Genomic DNA, 17995 nt, shown 5'->3' with positions numbered 1-17995 from the left:
AGGACTCCTCTTTCCTTCTTTCAGTCGGCATTTATTTACCTTCTACAGAAAAGGGACATATTAAAACTGATGGTTGTGTCCTGTAAGTGACACCTTTGTGTCCCCGCTGCGTGGTGGCCACTGGCCAAGTAGTGGAGCTGTGAAAGCACAGCTGGTGTGCACAGCACACACCACCCCAGCAACAGCCCAAATCCAGCTGTGCCGACAGGGTAAGGAGTGCCCTGTGACACACACCCTGCGATGGGACAGAGGGTGTGTGGGACACCCACCTCGGAACCCAACACCTCTTTTCCACAGAATGCCCAGACACTCCATGGCAGTCATTCCCCTAAGTTTTTAAAAGGGGGAGAACTGCAGATAAAAACAGATCAATTTTGTTCTAAAATTTTAAATGAAACTCTCCTGTTTTGGAAAGAATTTCATTAAGGTGAAAATATAACACAGAAGTGCCCATTTAGGAAGAATGTGCTATTAATTCTTAGCAGTGTATGTGGAAGGGAAAATTGCATTTTTATCTAAATGGTTTTTTCTGCATAACCCATTTCCAGTATTCTTTTACAGCTCAATAATGGGAACTTTTCACATTTCTATTTGGGCCAGACCATTGCAGAAGGCAGCCTTCAGGAACATGTCAAATATAACCCCTTAACACGGATTCCAAGAGAAGTTCTACAAACAGGAGGAGAAAGGCCAGTAGAGCACATCTTAAAGGATGGTCAGAAAAGAAAAGGAAAAAAACCCCTCCGTATTGAAGATGTAAGCCACATTTTTGAGGGGGAGAGGAAAAAGGATGTGGTTTAGGAGGTTTCTTTTCCCTAAGGGTCAAGAAGAGGTTTGGTCTTCCCCCTCTTCTTGCTCCCCTGAAGCAGAAAAGGCTTCTCTTCGATGCAGTTCCCAGTCCCAAATGCACACAAAGAGCAGAATGGGGCCACATTATCACACCAAAAAACTGCACCAGGACATTCTGAGCTGTAACATGTACTGATACTTACAACCAAAACAAGTGTAGGCTATGAAAGACTCGTTTCATCAGCATAAACAAATGCTCATTTCTCACTACAGTTTTGTACCATTTGAAACTGAATATAATCCAAACAATAATTCCAAACAACTGACACTGGGATCCAAGTTTCCCTGACATAGTGCCATCAGGCAGCAAGAACAAAGTCAAGTAAAAGCAAAAGCAGATTCAGAACTGACTGCTTCATGTTTTACCAGGTTTGCCTAATCTAGTACAAAGAAAAGCAAACATAAAATTCAAAGTTTTTTAAGTTCTTCATTTCATCATCAAGGATCTCAGACTCAAGTGAACCCAAAGTGCAACAGCACAGTGCCCTTGTGTTTTGGCCTTGTGTTTAACAAACAAAGCCACTGACTCTCCAAGCACCATGGCAGGGCTCACCAAGCATTGTTCATTTGACATTCTTCACCCCTTCTCACCCACCCCATCATATTGGCTTTTATTAGCTTACTTTGGAAAATTAGTATAACAAAAAACTTTATCTTTCAAAACAGACATGTAAAAGTGCAGCAGTTATGGAAATACAATTGGACAATGAACAGTTTTTATTCCCTCTACCTCACCACACTCCGCACGGTAAAGCAGTAATTACAGGAATCTACTTCTGGTTTAAGCTCTACAGTAAGATCTTTCCAAATTTAAGGCCAGCAACCAACCCTTCATTATGCTTAATAGGTAGACATAAAATGTAATTGTATCACAATCTCCCAACGCACGTTCCCAGCTCTGAGGCTCACACGTGTCTGGCTCAAAGAAGAGATTTTTTTATCTGTTCTTTTCTGTAACAGAAACACTGTAGCACCTTTGGCATCGGCCACTCGAGGAAAACTATACTAAACACGAGAGGATCTGGATAATTATCTGGAGTAAGACTTCACTGCATTGTTAAAACCTCACATTTCCGAAGTGGTGTTTGTTGGTCCACAGTAGCCGGACTTCTGAGCCCCACCACAGCTCGGCACTCGGCCACACCAGCAGGAGCCCTGGCAGAGCTGGGACCACCACTGCCTGCCCTGGGAGCACCATGAGCCCAGGCAGAGCCTGGAGCCCAGAGCACTGGGAGCCCTTCTGCCTTCCCCATTTGCACCTCAGCTAAACTAAGTAACATCAGGATGCAGTACACGAACATCTACAGGACAAACCATTTTACTGTGTAACATATGACAATACTTTGATGCACAGAGTTTAAAAGCAAAGCTCACCCAGATCACCTGGGCTGCCCCTGAGCTTTCCCTGACACCGCCCATCTCCCTGGTGCATTTTCCAGCTGTCGCCTTCACACTCGCCCCACCAACACAGGGAATTGGCAAATGATGGGGTGAAACTTCCCACTGATGGACAGTAATAACAACAACAACAACAACAATAATAATAACCACCAGAATGAAGGAATGTTTTGCTATTCTCCCTTTTCTGGGGATCTGTCTATTTCAAAGTCGTTCATATGAGATTTGAATAATAATAATAATAAAAATAATAATAATAATAATAATAATAATAATAATAATAATAACAACCACCAGAACGAAGGAATGTTTTGCTATTCTCCCTTTTTTTTGGGATCTGCCTATTTCAGCGTAGTTCATACGAGATTTGAATTGCACTTGAGACAGCCCTGGTTTTCCCTCTGCCTCCAGAACGACAGCATGGTAGGGAGAGCACGGGGAGCTGGGCTGCTAGCAGTTTCTCGGAGCACAAAAAGAACAGCATGTGCCTATATTTAGAGGTAGAGAAGGGAACTACAGGATCGAGGAAAAAAAAAAATAAATCATACTGATTTTATCTTCAAAAAAGGCACTTGTGTTTTTGGTTTGTTTAAATCAAAAACGTGCTGCAAGCATTTGACCCTATATCCAGCAACAATAAAATCTGTTCCATCGTTAAATACCAGCTGCTTTGCACTTTGAATAATAATACTATTTTTTAAGGGTTTCAGAATTATTGTCTCATAGATTGTGGTAACTTTTATTATGATTACTAGGGAATTCCTTTTTTTTTTTTTTTTTTTTTGTAGAATACAAACAATAGGCCCATTTATTATCTTCTTGCTTTTAAAACTGTATTTGGTCTGACATTTTGGGCTACTCTTCAGACTCAGCAAAAAAAGTTTTTCAGCCTAATATTTGGCACCAATAAAATTTAAAAAAACAAATGAGAGTCAGATCAAAAATACCTGTAACATTAGATGCAAGCAGTTAATCTGGTTGCCTGACAGGTCTAAGGGACACTCTTTCTAGCAGTATCACCTCAGTACCACTCCAGGAGTAAGGAACACCAAGGTGCTGTGACCTACTGGGTAGCTCAGACCTGAGGTCTGGGTCCTCCTCTCCCATTCTCCGGGAAGGGGGAGGAGAAGCCTCCCTTGGTGATCCATCCACAGGCATCCAGAAGAGGTGAAAACCCATTTTGCATCAAACTACTACCATATCATTTAAGTCTCTCTTCCTGTTGCTCAGACTGAGAAATTTATTTAGAAATTCACTAACACAGAAATCAGAAGAGCCACAACTGGGGTTATGGAGGAGAAATGCTGCCCCAGAGAGGGCAGCATGGCCGCATCGTCCCCACCGCTGGACGAAGGAGGAATCCGTGCAGAAATGAGATCACCAGCTGGGACGAGACTCTCTCAGCCCTTCATTCCTACCCACACACACTTCCCAAACCCCGCACGTCCCATCCCAGCACCCTTCGGCCCCGGCACGCCAGCCTGTGCTGGGTACCCAAGTGCTGAGACTCAGGCCCAGGGTCCCTTCAGTTCCACCATGAGCCTCACCAGCATCCTCTGCCCAAGCCCCGGTGGCACCGCGCCGTGTTCCGGCAGTGAACCGGGAGCTGCCTGGCCCGACGACGTCTGTTTTATTTCATTTGGACTGTAAATCTTTAGCAGTGGGAACGTCTCCCAGGTTTCTAAGGCACCGTGGCAATTTATGGTGCAATAAGTATGATCTTAAATAATAAAAATAATCATAGAGTGGAACCTGAATACGGACTCCACTGCGCTCTAAATCACACGTAAACCCCAATCTCTGTAAGTACAACGGTAATGCCTTGACCGACTGTGCCACCTAGTCAGGAGCCGGAACACTGGGTGGACACTCCCTCTCCGCCTGTTCCCACCAGCCAGACAGTCAGAGCCTCACCTCCAGCACTGGATGGGAGGGAAGGCTCAGCCCCAGTCCCCAAGGGATCCCACACTGCTTGCAACAATGATGCACAGCTGTGGCTCAGACACCCTTATCCACAGCATCCTCCGCCTCCTCTGACTGCTCTCACCCGAGACCAAAAGGCTTTTTAAATGCCATTATAGAGGAATATTATACCCAGCCCCTGTGCAAAAAAAATTAGTGGAAGATTCTTCTAGGAAAAAGATCCTAAAATTCTGACCAGATAATAACTCCAGCCCAGCCTTCATTTCCTATGTTAATAGATCAATTTACATCTTTCTAGCAAAATGGTTTCAGGCTACATTAAAAAAAAAGGAAGTCATACCTTTCTTCTTAAACTGCACTTTGGGAGAGGATTAAGGAGGAAGGAAGGATCTGACTCCTTACAGGGCTTTCTAGTGTATTGGCTTTGCACAGCAAATTAATATTCTCCATTTTAAATCAGGAGTACATTCTTAATTAGGATATGAAATGTTTAAAAATTTTCTTCACTTTACAAACGGCTGCTTTTTCAATTAACTGTGCTTCCCCAGCCTCAGGATGATCTTTCTATTAGCAATGGAATGCTTTCCAGTATTTTGTGAATACTAATTCACAAAATTAATTAAATGCAGACTTAACTCTGAAAACATATATTTTACCACCAAAAAAACCTACTGTCTTCCAACCACTGACCGATCACAGGCTTTTCTGGGATCAAACCTAAAGGCCCAGCATTCAGCACTGAAGGTAGGAGACTCAAAACAAAAAAAAAGGTTCCTTATTTTGCTTTTAAAATGCTCCAAACAGAAGGAAGGATTAAAAAAAGATAAATATCCCAAAGTTGACACAAACTGGCCACGGGAGCGGGGCCGTGGCGCGTCTCTCGCGGTCAGAGCTAGCGGAGCCCTTCCGAGCTCTCACACATGTTGTCTGTGTTTAAACTCATATAAACTGTATTTATTTTGATGTAAAAAATCTATCAAAGCAGCACTTAAACGTAACCACATTTCTGCTTACCAAACCAAAAAAAGCTTTTTCAGACAAATGTTAAAAGCTAATAAAAATGTAGATGGCCCAGCGTCATGCTTGGTGGTGTTATGTTAAAACACTGAATAGACACAGATTTGCTGGAATTGAAAACAAACAGGCACAAACTGCCCCACAGCAGTGTCCCGGCAGCACCTTATCCTGCAGCCAAGACACAGCTCCTTCCCAGGAGCTCTTCCCCGGGAGCTGCCCATGACGGACACGCACGTGCATCCTGGGCAGCGGCGCCATCGGCGGTGCCCGAGCAGAGGGGCAAGACAAAACTTGGAAAAACGTTATTTCCAAATGGCCAGCATGGATCAGACCCAATCCTACGGGAGAAGGATGTGCGCTAGGTGGGAGTCAGGTGTCTAGAAAAGACACAAGTCCAGAGCACAAATACTCCTATGACAACGCCTGCACCGCTACAAAAAACAGCCCAAGTACGGGACAGAAACACAGAACAGCAGTGACCGCGGACTTTTGCATCCGTATGGATAAAAAGTGCAACACTAAGAGAGCACATTTCTAGACCATCAAATTTTACAACTTATTACATCAACTAAGGAAAATGCATTCCCCACATTCACATGCTTTTGTCATTTGCCAGGAGATAAGCAGAACATGAGGCCTTGAAGGAGAGGGCATTATGGAGGAGATGAGAAGGGGTGCTGAGGAGGGGAGCAGCAAAGCAATATCATCTAAGATGTTCTCTTTGAAGTATTAAGAAAGTCAGCTTGTAAAAATTAATGGATTAGACCTCCAGCTGTTCAATTCTCAGCTTTAAATTTAGAAGGTATTTGACTTTGGAACATTGGCACATAATCCATAAAATATATTTAAATTTGTAAAAAAAAAACCTGAACCCTTTGTATTAAAAGGTCACTATTAAGTCATAATGTTTTAAGTGCACCAACACAAAAGTGTCTGGCAAAGGAAAAGCAGCAAGCTACAAAGAATATTAGTATTTTTACATAAGCCAGTCATCTAATCACTGTGTGCAAATTGGGTCTATCTACAGAACGGCAAAAATTCAGAATTACATCTTAAAAGCTCAGAAATCTAACCAAGATCAGGGAAGTCAGGGCACACCTTGAATTTCCTGGAAGATTCCACAGCTTCACCTATTTAATTTCCATGAGCATCCCCGTGTCCCTCACCAAAGAGTGGTGCACAGCCAGCTATCTTCCAAACAGCCGTCACTAACGGAGGCTCCTGTTTAAAAACGCCCCTCAAGAAATGGAACAAGAATAATTTTGTATTTAAAAATAAACAACACACCAATCTTAAACACGTATTAATCTCAAACAAACCTTAAGCACGTATTTGGAGGTGCAAACGTTGTTCTTTTTCAAGGGTGCAGATTTCCCAGAGGGAAAGCCGGACTGGCTGGACAGGGAGGCGGGTGCCGGCCGGAGCCGCGGCGGCCGGGCGGGTGCAGCGCCTGACGCCCACCATCCACACCGCCGGCACCCGACGGGCTCCAGCCCGGAACGCGCAAAGGACAATATGTTTTATACCAGAGATAGAACAGGGAATGATCCTCTGCCTACAGTTTGACTGGTCCCTCTCAATATTCTCAATGTGCTCGAGAAATTATGTCATTAAACTGTTTCTGATATTTCAGGAAATTCAGCGTTAACAAAGTGTGCGTGTTAGGCCACCTGAAGATTCATTTTAGAACTGGCTCTGCACTTTCTGTGGAGACTCTCCTCACACTCGCATTTAATAGAAATACATGAGAAACCACAGACTGAAAATGTACAGTAATTTGTCTAGTACTAAAATTTTATATGGCCACATAAAGGCATTTTACTGTACCAAAACCTCTCCCTGGTACAGAACACTGCCGAGGCTGGGAGTCAGCTGGTACAAATAAAAGCAGCCTGTATAGTTTTAGGTTAGAGTTTTGTTTTGATGCCTTATCCTTTGTTCTGTACAAGTAACAACAAACTGTATCTGTAGGCATTGCTAAAACGTTTCTTAGCAAAAAATTATTTGCAGTTCTACACTCAAGCATTCCACTAGGTCATTGGTAAAAAAACAGGTATTGCACCTTAAAAATTAAGAGCAGACATGGTGTAATACATCATAGATCAGAATAAATCTATGCTGTCATCCAAGCTCATGTATAAATACTAAGTCTAATTCATTTCCTTTTACATTATACGTAAAGATCTGAAGCACATTCACACAAAACACCAATTTCAAGAAACATCTCTCCCAAAGCATGTCTCACACATCCTCACACCAAATGTGTACAAAATAACCCCGTTAAAACTCACCTTGCAACTGAATGGGCCATCAGAAAATAACAGACTTTGGGGCAAGAAAGCATCATGATGCAAACCAAATCTGTGATCTGCATTAATTCAAACACAACCAGCCTGTCCACTGAAATGAGAACAGGTAAATCTAGAGATCAAAAATTAATAGCCAGACAGGCAGGTGGATGCAAGTCAAACAGTGACCATGTTCATTACTAAAATGCCAATAAATTCACAAACTTCTTGCATTAAATATCTTAATGCATCATAGCAAAAGCAAATACTATTGAAAATTCTGTCCTTTAGCTTCTCTAATATTTACCATAAAGGTCTACAAACACACTGCTGCAGAATGTTTATAAAACAAAGGAAAACATTTCTAAACAGGACCATTTTCTAATAGAAAATATTAAAAATTAGTCAGTCAAGGTAAGCAATGGAGAATTTCTGTCATTCACATGAGGTCAAAGCAGGGGCAACCCTTCCAATTAAATTTTTTTTTTTAACAGGTCAGAAGAGTTTAAAGGATCATATTAAACCCAAATCTAATACACACCAAACTCTCTCCAGGATAAGCAGCGGGAGTGTTCCTCCTTCATATCAATCTGCTCGCCAATCCAGATAATTTATTAAAGACACGGATTTTGTATCTGTGGAGTTTATCGTGTGGCTTCTTGACAAAGGCACTGGCTTCTTTTTTTCAGTAAATTGTTAAAACTGTGTAAGTTTCAGCAGCCCCATCAGGCAAACAAAGCAGCGTCGGGAATCACAGCCCCGTCGCTGGGCTTCGCCGCTGAACTCGTTTCCACAGCGCTCACTCCAGCACAGCCGCTCCACAGCACATCGCTCACAGTGAGGGCTCAGTGCCTGAAAAACCTCACGAGAGGTCTGATAAACTCGGTCCCCCTAAACAAACCCAGTCCCTCGGTAAAGCCTCTAAGAGAACTCAGCAGTATTTAAAATAAAGCATGCAGCAGAACAGCACTGGGAAGGGAAAGAAAACAAAGGCTCCCGGCCGCATCTGGACCAAATTTGACCTTTGTTAATGTATTTGCAGCAATTCACAGATGTTACACACTGCTCCGGCAAGAGGGCTGGCCTGCTGCTCATTCCAGTGACAGGTTTGGTGTAACGATGAAATATTAACAAAAACTCACAGCTGAAGGCTAAGGGTGCTGCATGGCACGTGCCCATCAGCCCGGACGGACAAGCCAAACAGCCACCAAGCAGCAGAACATATTCTCATTTTTTCCAATCAATGCCTGCACGGCTCTAGGTACATACTGACATCTTCACCTGACATCTGCAGTGTGGGACCTTCAAAATTTCAATTAAAAACTAAAAACTAAACCCCACCAGCACTTAATTACTGGGTTTCTAGAGAATACTAATACACATTTAGCTGAAAGGGAAATTGTTCTGGTTCAGTCAAATCAGGCAAAGCAAAACCCCATTAAGCTGGCCTCGGGTTTTTAAGTGAATTTGATCTGGTTATTCTTTGTCAGGTAGAGCTGTGATGTTGGAAGTCAAGACCACTCCTCTAGACTCAGTGTTATTATCTTTCACTCCCAGTTCGAGCTGCTCGGCGGAGGAAAACATGAAATTCTAGAAAGTACTTTTTTGGGGGGGAAAAGCCAAAACTACTAGCCACTTCACATAAAACACGTTGGTATAAGAAATGATGCATCAGAGAGAACACAGAAAATACATTTCAGGGCAGAGCAATGTCCAGCGAGCATTACTAATGCTACATTCCGAAATGCAACGTGAACACAAGCACAGAGCTCACGGCAGGCCAGCGCCCAGCGCCAGGGGTGTCACACCTCGCAGGGGCTCCAGCAGCACAGGTGTCTGCTCCCAGTGACCTCCAGACCCACAGCTCACACAACTGCCAGAGATCAGCAAATGATTTTAATGCCGTTATGAGAAAAAAGGTGAGCTACGAGGAATCTGAGCAGCCATTAAAACAACTCAAGTTGTTTCCCCTGTAATCCGGGCATTAACAGACTATTTGAGAAGTCTGTTAGTCTGTCAGTCCCTATCCTGTTTGTTCTGGGGAGCCTGCCCCTTCCTCCACGGCCAGCAGCTAAGCTGGACCCTCCAGCCCTGGCCCAGAGAGGCGGGCAGCTGACACGGCACCCAGCACTCCCCTGAGGGGAACCTGCCCCCCAACACCCACTGCCCCTTCCTCCCCCGCCTGGCTCCTGAGGAGCCGCCCTGCCAATTGCAGCAGTGCCACAATGGGAATAAATCCCTGACCGCCTGCCCTCCCACGGCAGATGTCATTCAGAAGCCCCCCGACAATGCCTGCACTCAGGAGGGCCCTGGGTCCCACGCTGCTCTCACTGACACTGCCCAGCCCCACAACGGTGCCCACTCCCCAGCATGGCATTCCGCACGCCGAGGAACTGCCTGAATTCGGAGGAGCGCTGCCTGGAGCCCGCACACCGGGGAGCTGCTGGAATAAACAGCACGGTGCAAATCCCAGACGACTGAGAAGGCTTAAAATCTCGGTCCCTGGCTAAAGAAAACCTTTTCTTAAACACAGTTTCAAACACTCAGGGGTATGGCAATCTAAAGTTAAATTATTTTTACTAACCAAGGAGAACAGAGTGTTTTGTCTCACCTATTGTATCTTTATCACTTCCAACAGTAGTTAAAGTAAATTCTCCGCGGGTCTGTATGAATTTCCTCATCCGAGGAACCAGCCCATTCAAATCCCTCAAGTGACTAAAGCATGAACCAACCCGAGCGCCTCTTTGCATTGTTGTGGAACTGGTTTGGTATTTTATGTTAAGCCTCTGAAATACTAAAACATATCCATATATAGGAACACTGATTAAATGGTTTTCCTTCCAAGTGATGAACTGTTTTAACAGCAACATTGTGGTTATCGCAACCAGAAAGCAATTACTTCTTTCACTAGCTGTTACTAAGAATAGCGGTGATCAAAGTGACTGGAGGAGTGCTGTTAAAGACGCTGCAGAAGCATCGCTCCGTATGACACACACACACACAAAATATAGATCATTTTAAACCAAATTACACTTTTAATAAATGTGCTGTTCAGAATTAAATCACTGCTCAGGAATTTTTTTTTTATCCATGAAATCAAGACCTACGGAATAAGTTACTCTTTAAAATCTATTTCTAACCACAGCACAGTGTGAGATCTGTGTATCTGTGCGTGTGTGTGTGAAAGTGCATACGTAAGGGGGTGCATGTGGTGTGAGAGAACATATATATATGCTTGCGCCTGCCAAGGTAGAAGTGACAGGAACTGTGATTTGTGCTAACTAGCTATTGATCCAGTCAGATCTAGATGTTGTGTACAAGAAACAATAAAAGAGAAGGGGCCAGGAAGGATGCTGTGTGCAACTCCATTTAAAAATGGAAAAGAAGGGCCCCAAACAAACCAATTTATGTCCTTGCCTGGGTGAAGCATGGAGAATGCTGATGGGCTTCCTCGGGTCTGCCGTGCATGCTAAACACTTTGCTCGAAATGAGAGTCTCCTGCACTGGGCATTAAACATGAACAAAGAGACAAACCGTGGGGGCTAAGATTCACGCTTCAGAAAGCCAAAGCTGCAAAGCCATCCAGAACCGGCGTAGGAAACAGCCCAGTTTCCAAACCAGCTCCCCTCTGATTTTCCCAACACCTTTCTTAGCAAAATTACTAAACATGGAGGACTGCAGAAAGTCAGTCTGTACCATCAGAGGTAATGCGAACAATTTACAACTACACTACAGTACCAACACATCAACTTTCCTAGGCACAAATTATGAGTTTGTATTGTGTAAACGGCACATATGCACTTCTAGCACACCAAAACCCACCCGTGTGCCCTCAAAAAGCAGGTACAGCACATGCACCCGTTGTAACATTCACACACACAGCCAAGCAGTTTGCAAAATAGGGATTTGATAAGATAAAATAGATACCAATTGAATCTATAATCATCCTTATCTTAAACATCTTTTATAATAAGAGGGCTTTCAAATAAAATATTTTTTTCCTGAGCCTGGGGAATTATGATGCCTTTTGGACACACGGAAGGATCAAAAATGACAACTAATGTCGAAATAAAACATCTGTCAACTAAGCAAGTTTTACACGAGCAGACCCAGAGCCTTATTTTAAACTGCCTTCCAATTAAAGGAAAAAAAAAATCTGTTACGATCGGTTCAGTTCAGTATTCACACTGCTGTGGGCTCCAAATGAAAGCAGGGGACACCTGGACCCAGAGAGGCAGCACTGCCACCAAACGCGTTTTTGCGTTTTCGCGGTTTAGGAAAACCTCATTCACACTTTGGGGAAAGCGGCTGGAAGGCTCGGCTGGCACCAGGCTCTGCGGGAGCCCCTTCCTCAGCAGCCCGGGCTGTGGTCCCCCTCGACAGCACCCCAGGCCCAGGAGCTTGGCTGGGGTTCACTGGGAGCCCCTTTGCTCAGCACCCCCACTTGCCCACTCCCCAGGAGGCACAAGGGGGACAGGGCTGACAGCAGAGATGGCACGGGGCAGTCATCACCAGGGCCAGTCCAGCAGCAGGTGCTTTGTTCCTGCCGCTGGACCCCCCACAGAAGCCACCCAGCACCCTGCAACCCCAGCCCAGAGGGGAAAGGCATCTGGCACCCACCAAGGTCACCAAGGGTGGAGTGGGTGTGGAGACAGTGTGTGCCCAGTGTACACAGCCCCACCATGTCCCCTTCCCCGAGCAACTCACCATCCCCCCTGTCCCTGCACCAGCACCCACGTGGGACAACCAATACCTTCTTTGCTGGGGTTCGAGGGCTTGGGCTTCTCCCAGGGTGCCATGGGCTTGTCCTCCTCCTGCCCTTCCATCAGGGCCTTCTCACCAGGCAGGTACCAGGTGGAGTTGTGCTCCGCCATCAGGGAGTCCAGGTCAATGGTGCTCATGGTGCCCTTGACACCCTCTGAGCAGCAGCTGCCCAGGTCACTGTCCCCATTCTGCCCCGCGCACTCCCCCTTCTTGCTCTTCAGCCCCAAGGGCTGGTCTTCCGAGATGCTGAACTGCTGCCGCTGGAGCTGGATCTGTGCCTGCAGGATCTCCAGGGGGTGGATCTCATCCTGGGCCGAGGTGCTTGTGGGGGTCCGCACCTGCTCCATGCTTGGTGTGCCAGGGTGGGTGCCCGCCGTGGTGCTGAGCCCGTAGCTGTCAGGGGTCGAGGTAGATGTACTGAGGAGGCCAAGGGCCAGGGGCTTCTGTCCGTTGAGAAGTGAGTGCTCCCCACGGGGCAGCTTGGGTGAGCCACCCAACAGCGGGCTGCGGGTGGGCTTGGAGGCGGCATTGTCGGAGCTGGAGGACACCTCATCCTCGTTGCCATAGCTGGTGCTGACCTCGTCAGGAAAGTCCACGTGCGGGGAGCTGCCGTCCGACTTGGTCACACTCTGGATTCCACTGTCCAGGGAAGACATCAGGTCGGGCTGCTCCGCCAGCAGCAGTTCACTGCCCTTGCCCCAGGAGGGTGAGGTCAGGGGCTTGTCATGAGGGGTGCCCCCACCGCGCTCAGCGCCCGCAGCCCCCGGCGGGCCCCCTGTCGTCACCGGCACCGCCGGCTGCCCCGGGCTGACACCGGCCCCACTGCCCTCTGCGGCCGAGAACTTCTCAAAGAACGTGCCAGGGCTGACATGCCCACTGTCCCGTTTCCGGCGACCCCGACCCCGCCCGCCACCCGCCTTCCCCTCGCCACTGGCCACCGGCTCCAGAGCATAGCCGGGCGAGAGGCTGCTCTCTGCGGGCAGCAGCGGGGCACTGCCCGCTGCCTTGCCCGTGCCACCTCCACCCGCTGGTGGCCCTGCTGGGAAGTAGTCCGGGGCGGCAGGTGGCGGGTCAGGCTCGGCCTGGCTGAGCTTGCGCTTGGCCTCGGCCGGGCTCTTCTTGTTGAAGGTGACGTTGAGGTTGGGAGCACCCAGGCTCGCGATCATGTTCTGGCAGGCAGTGGACAGGGCAGCCAGGCAGCTCTGCCCAAAGACGTTGTCCTTGCTGGCTGCCTTGCTGAAGGAGCCCAGCGAGAGGGCACCCAGCTTGCTGGCGGTAGGCCGTGGCGGGGGCGGTGGGGGGAACTCGGGTGGGGGTGGTGGGTAAGCACCCGGCGAGGCGCTGAGGGCAGGTGCAGCCCCGTGGGCCGCCGGCTGCCGCGCCGCCGCCGCGAAGGGGAAGCTGGGCTGGGCCGCGAAGTCGGTGGGGCCGCGGCGCTCTGTGGGGGCACTGGGCAGTGCCACGCCACCGCCCGGCGACTGCAGCTGTGAGAGGCCACCCATGGTGGGCGCGAAGGGCGGGTGGACACCAGGTGATGGCAGGGCCTGCGCCGGCCCCTCACCTGCCATCCGCAGGGGCTCCTGCAGCCCCAGCCCGCCGGTGCCCGGACGGAAAAGCACAGCGGGGCCGCCCGGCTGCAGGCCCAGCTCATGGGGGGCTGCCTCGGGTGGCAGCCCTGGCGCTGCCAAGCGCCTAGGCAGCAGCTCCCCAGGCGGTGGTGGCCCCGCGAACCAGGCGCTGTCGGGGGCCATGTGCGGCGCCGGTGGGTCGAAGTTGCGGCCACCACTGGCCTCCCGCTCGAAGGCGGGCGGGGGCAGGCCGCCGGGTGGGCCCACCTCACCGTGGTGCCCCAGCTGCTGCAGGCTGGGCGGCCGCAGGCGCTGCTGGCTGCGCGAGGCCATCTGCTTCATCACCAGGGCCGCGTTCTGGCGCTGTGCCAGCGCAGGGTGCTCGGGGCCGCCGTGGGGCAGGGGGCCCCCGAAGGCCTCGGGCGCTGGCGGGGTGAACTCGCCCGGTAGGCCAGGGTAGGCCGTCGGGGACAGGTGGCTCTCCATGGCTGGACCGTGCATGCCGCCACCCCAGGAGGCGCAGCGCTCGACGCCGGGGGTGCTGGGGAAGTCGAACCGTGGCCTCTTGGCGACGCTCACGTAGGGGGCATCGAAGTGCTGCAGTCTTTGATTTGGTGGCTGTTGCGGAGGAGGGTGCTGCATATTAAACATGGGGTCGGTGTAGGGATGCATATTCCTGTTCTCCAGTCTGTGAATAGGGTATTCAAACTGTGCATGCTGGTTCTGCATTATGGGCCCATTGTCCTGCAGGTTGGGGTTGGGAGTGTTGGCTTCTGTTTGCTGTTGCCTAGGGATGGCTGGCGGGCAGGAGTTCTGTCTGGCCAGCAAGCCCGGCGGCTGCTGCGGCGGTTGCGGTGGTGGTGGCTGCTGCTGCTGCTGCATCAGCGGGTGCCTGGCGCTGGCCCCCGGCTCCAGGCTGGCCGACATCTTCCGCGCCCCCCCGAAGCGCTCGAAGAAGACGCCGTGCTGCTGCGGAGGGTGCCCCTTGGCCACAGCCATGCCCGGCGCACGGGGCAGGGCGGGCGCTCCCGCGAAGCTGCCGCCCGCCGGCACCTGCCGCCCGCCGCCGTAGTGCGGCAACTGCCCCTCGGGCTCCGACGGGGAGAAGACGGGCAGCTCGAAGTGGCCGGCGGGGCCGTCGCCGGGGTAATTGTATTCCAGCGAGTCCACGCCGCCCTGCGCCGGCAGCCGCCGCGGCTCCAGGCCGTGGGGCTCGGAGGAGCCGGCCGCCGGCAGCCCGTGGAAGGAGGCGGCGCGGTTGGGGGACTGGTCGAGGGGCAGGCAGGGCGCCGGCACGGCGTGGCTGGCGGCGCCGGCGCCGTGGTGCTGGAAGTCGGGCAGGGTCCCGGGGCGCTGCTGCCCGAAGCCCTCGCCGCTCTGGCCCTCGGCCATGTGCTCGTAGCCGTCGGCGAACGCCGTCTGCCCGCCCAACGCGCCGCTGTAGCCCAGGAGCCGCCCGCCGTGCACGCAGGAGGCGCCGGGGTCGGGCCCGAAGCCGCCGCCGAAGTGCGGGGGGTGCTGGTGCGGGTGGGGGGCGCCGCCGGAGCCGCCGTGCGACTGCTGCCCGCCGAAGAAGCCGTGCACCGGCGGCTGCATGCCGCCGCCGTGCAGCTCGGCGGGGCCGCGGCCCGGGAAGCCGTAGGCGTCCCCGGCAAGACTCATGTTCATGCCCAGGAGGGGCGGCTCGCCCAGGGCGCCCAGGGCCGGGTCCGCCGCCGCCGCCGCTGGGCCGCCGCCGGGGAAGGCCGGCGCCTTGAAGTGCGCGCTCATACTCAGTCCGGGCTGGCCGAAGCCCCGCTCCGCCTGCCCGCTGCTCCGGCCGCTGCTCTGCGGCTCGAACTGCTCCAGCCCGAACATCCTGCGCGGCTCCTCAGCAGGGCATGGCCGCTCCGCTCCACTCTGCCGTCCCGCTGCCCGCCGCTCCCCGCCGCTCCGCTCCGCGCCGCTCGGCCGCCCCCGCTCACATCCTGCCGCGCCGCCGGCACCGGCCGCCCGCCCGCGCTCACCCCGCCGCTCGCCGCTCGCTGCTGCCCGAGAGCCGACGGGGCGGCGCGCCGCCGCTCACAGGCTCCGGCGCCCGGGAGCTGCGCGCCGCATCGCCGGCCGGCCGTGCGCTCCCGCGGCTCGCAGCGCTCCGGCGGCGGCGGGGCCGGGGCGCGGGGCCGGGCGGGCGCTGGTAGGGCTGCGCCGCGCTCCCCGCGCGCTGCCGCGCTCTCACCCGGCGCTGGAGGAGCAGCAACAAGTTTTGCATTTCAGCGATGAATTTCAGCCATCGGGGCTGCGCCAATGAGCGCCGCGGCCCGGGGCGGGGCTGCCGTTAAGGTGGCTCCGCCGCCGGCCCCGCGCCCCGCCCGCCCCGCGCCCCGCACCGCCCCGCGCAGCGCCCCGTGCCCGGCGCTGCTGCTGCCGCGACGCACGGACCGCGGGCAGTCGGAGAGCCGCGCGGAGCGACGGTGTCCCGGAGCGGGGTCCTGGAGCGGGATGGGGGGCACCGGGGCTGGGACCGAGCGGCGGGAGTGGGAAGGCGCTGCCGGTGCCGCGCTCCCACCGCCCGCACTGCCCTCCCGGGCCGCTGGGGCGAAACCCGCCCGGCAGCCCCGAGCCGGGAGCAGGAGCGGCCCCGCCAGCCCCGAGCCGGGCACCACCCGGAGCCGCGCAGGGAGCGGGCGCTGCGGCAGCGGGGGGGTCGCAGCCCGGTTCCCTCGGAGGGACAAACACCCGCAGGCCCAGGGGGTCACAGATCGCGGGCAGGACGCGGCGCTTCAGGTGCTCGCGGCTGCACATGTCGATAGTTTAAAGAAATAGTAATGAAAATTGCTCCCACCAAAAAAAAAATGAGATCTATAAATAAGCGGCCGAGGAGTGTTTGTATATGGCAGGAGAGTTTTAACGGGATTTTTTTTCTGCAGGATCAGGATGCTGCGCTGTGATTAAATATTGATTTTGTGTAATTAGTTTTCATGTGAACTATCCTCCTTGCTGATGGCCTGGAGATTTCAGAACTGGCGAAGAAATGGAATTGGACGTGGAAATTATTACTTAGCGAAGTGACAAGGTTGGGGGGAGGGGGGAGTAGTGTGCGGGACCCGGGCTGCGGGGCCGGCACCGGGGTGGAGAGTGAAGCACGCGCGGCCCGGCCGTGGCAGAAATGAACGAAGGGGACGTCTCGCCCGTCGCCAAAGGACCGGTAGCCAAGAAGGGAAGAAAAAAATTGAGGAAAGGAGGGAGCCGACGGGGCTCCGCACCCGGACCCCGCACCCGCGGCGGCTCCGGGGCAGGGTCGGCCCCGCGCCGGGGCTCCCTCTGCGCCTGCGTGCGCGCCGTCGGAGCGGCTCTTCCGAACGGGCACAGCGCCCCCTGCCGCCCGCCCGGCCCCGGCCGCGCCCGCCGGGCAGAGCCGCGGTCCGTGCCCCGGTCCGTGTCCCCGGTCCGTGCCCCGGTCCGTGCGCTCGATCCGTGCTCCCGGTCCGTGCCCCCGGTCCGCACCCCTGGTCCGTGCGCTCGGTCCGCCCAGACGGCAGTCAGAGGGTTCCCGCTCCACCCCACGGTCCGTGCTCCCGGTCCGCACCCCGCCGGGCAGAGAGCCCCGGTCCGCCCCGACGGCGGAGTGCCGCGCGTTCCTTCCGCGGAAGGACAAGGACGAGGGCCAGGGGGCGTCTGGGGCTCGGCGGAGACGCCGGGAGCGGCTGCCCCGATTCGTCTCAGGGCACCGGCGCCGCTCCTTCCAGGGCGGCCGCAGGCTCGCTGGAGAGGGAAATCCCGATGGCTTGTCTACGCGAAATCTTGTCTACCCATGGCTTGGCCCAGCTCCCCCAGCACCACTCCTTCTGTGGACTTCGGTGGGAGCCAGACCGTGTCTATAACTGGACAATGGCAAATATGGAAATGACTTCAGCCTAAATATTCTGATAGTGAAAGCAGTGAGTTGCTCGGAGTGGCGAGGTCCGACACCCGCTGCAGTTTTGCCGGCTCGCATGTGGGAAGGCGACTGAGCCCCTGTTTCTGACCTGGGATGTGCTCTGGGCTAAAGCTTGCCCTGGGGCTGCTGACGTGCCCCGCAGCTCCCGCTGTCCAGCGCGGGGTGGGGAGCGCTGGGGAGAACGCGGCCCTGGGCCCGGCACTGTCGGGTCCCCTGCGTCACAAAGGGCCCCAGTCCCCAGCCCAGGAGAAGGAAGCCTCTCGATTGTA

General features: G+C 53.0%; 1 protein-coding gene across 4 annotated transcripts in view; it reads right to left on the bottom strand.

The window, feature by feature from the left end:
- MN1 (MN1 proto-oncogene, transcriptional regulator) overlaps positions 1-15725 on the bottom strand; it is an 85721-nt gene extending 69996 nt beyond the window's left edge. For all 4 annotated transcript variants that reach the window (XR_007629275.1, XR_007629274.1, XM_050318459.1 and 1 more), the window contains exon 1: positions 12229-15725. Coding sequence is in view for 2 of the 4 variants with exons in the window: in XM_050318459.1 (XP_050174416.1) it covers positions 12229-15664 (3436 nt within the window). In the remaining 2 variants the exon portion in view is untranslated. The remainder of the gene's footprint in view (positions 1-12228) is intronic.
- Positions 15726-17995: the final 2270 nt, after the last annotated feature.

Source organism: Myiozetetes cayanensis, unplaced genomic scaffold, assembly GCF_022539395.1.
Source record: "Myiozetetes cayanensis isolate MyiCay16 unplaced genomic scaffold, myiCay2020 scf21, whole genome shotgun sequence".
NCBI lineage: Eukaryota > Metazoa > Chordata > Aves > Passeriformes > Tyrannidae > Myiozetetes > Myiozetetes cayanensis.
The sequence above is the reverse complement of the archived record's forward strand: the minus strand, read 5'-3'. Positions and strand labels throughout refer to the sequence as shown.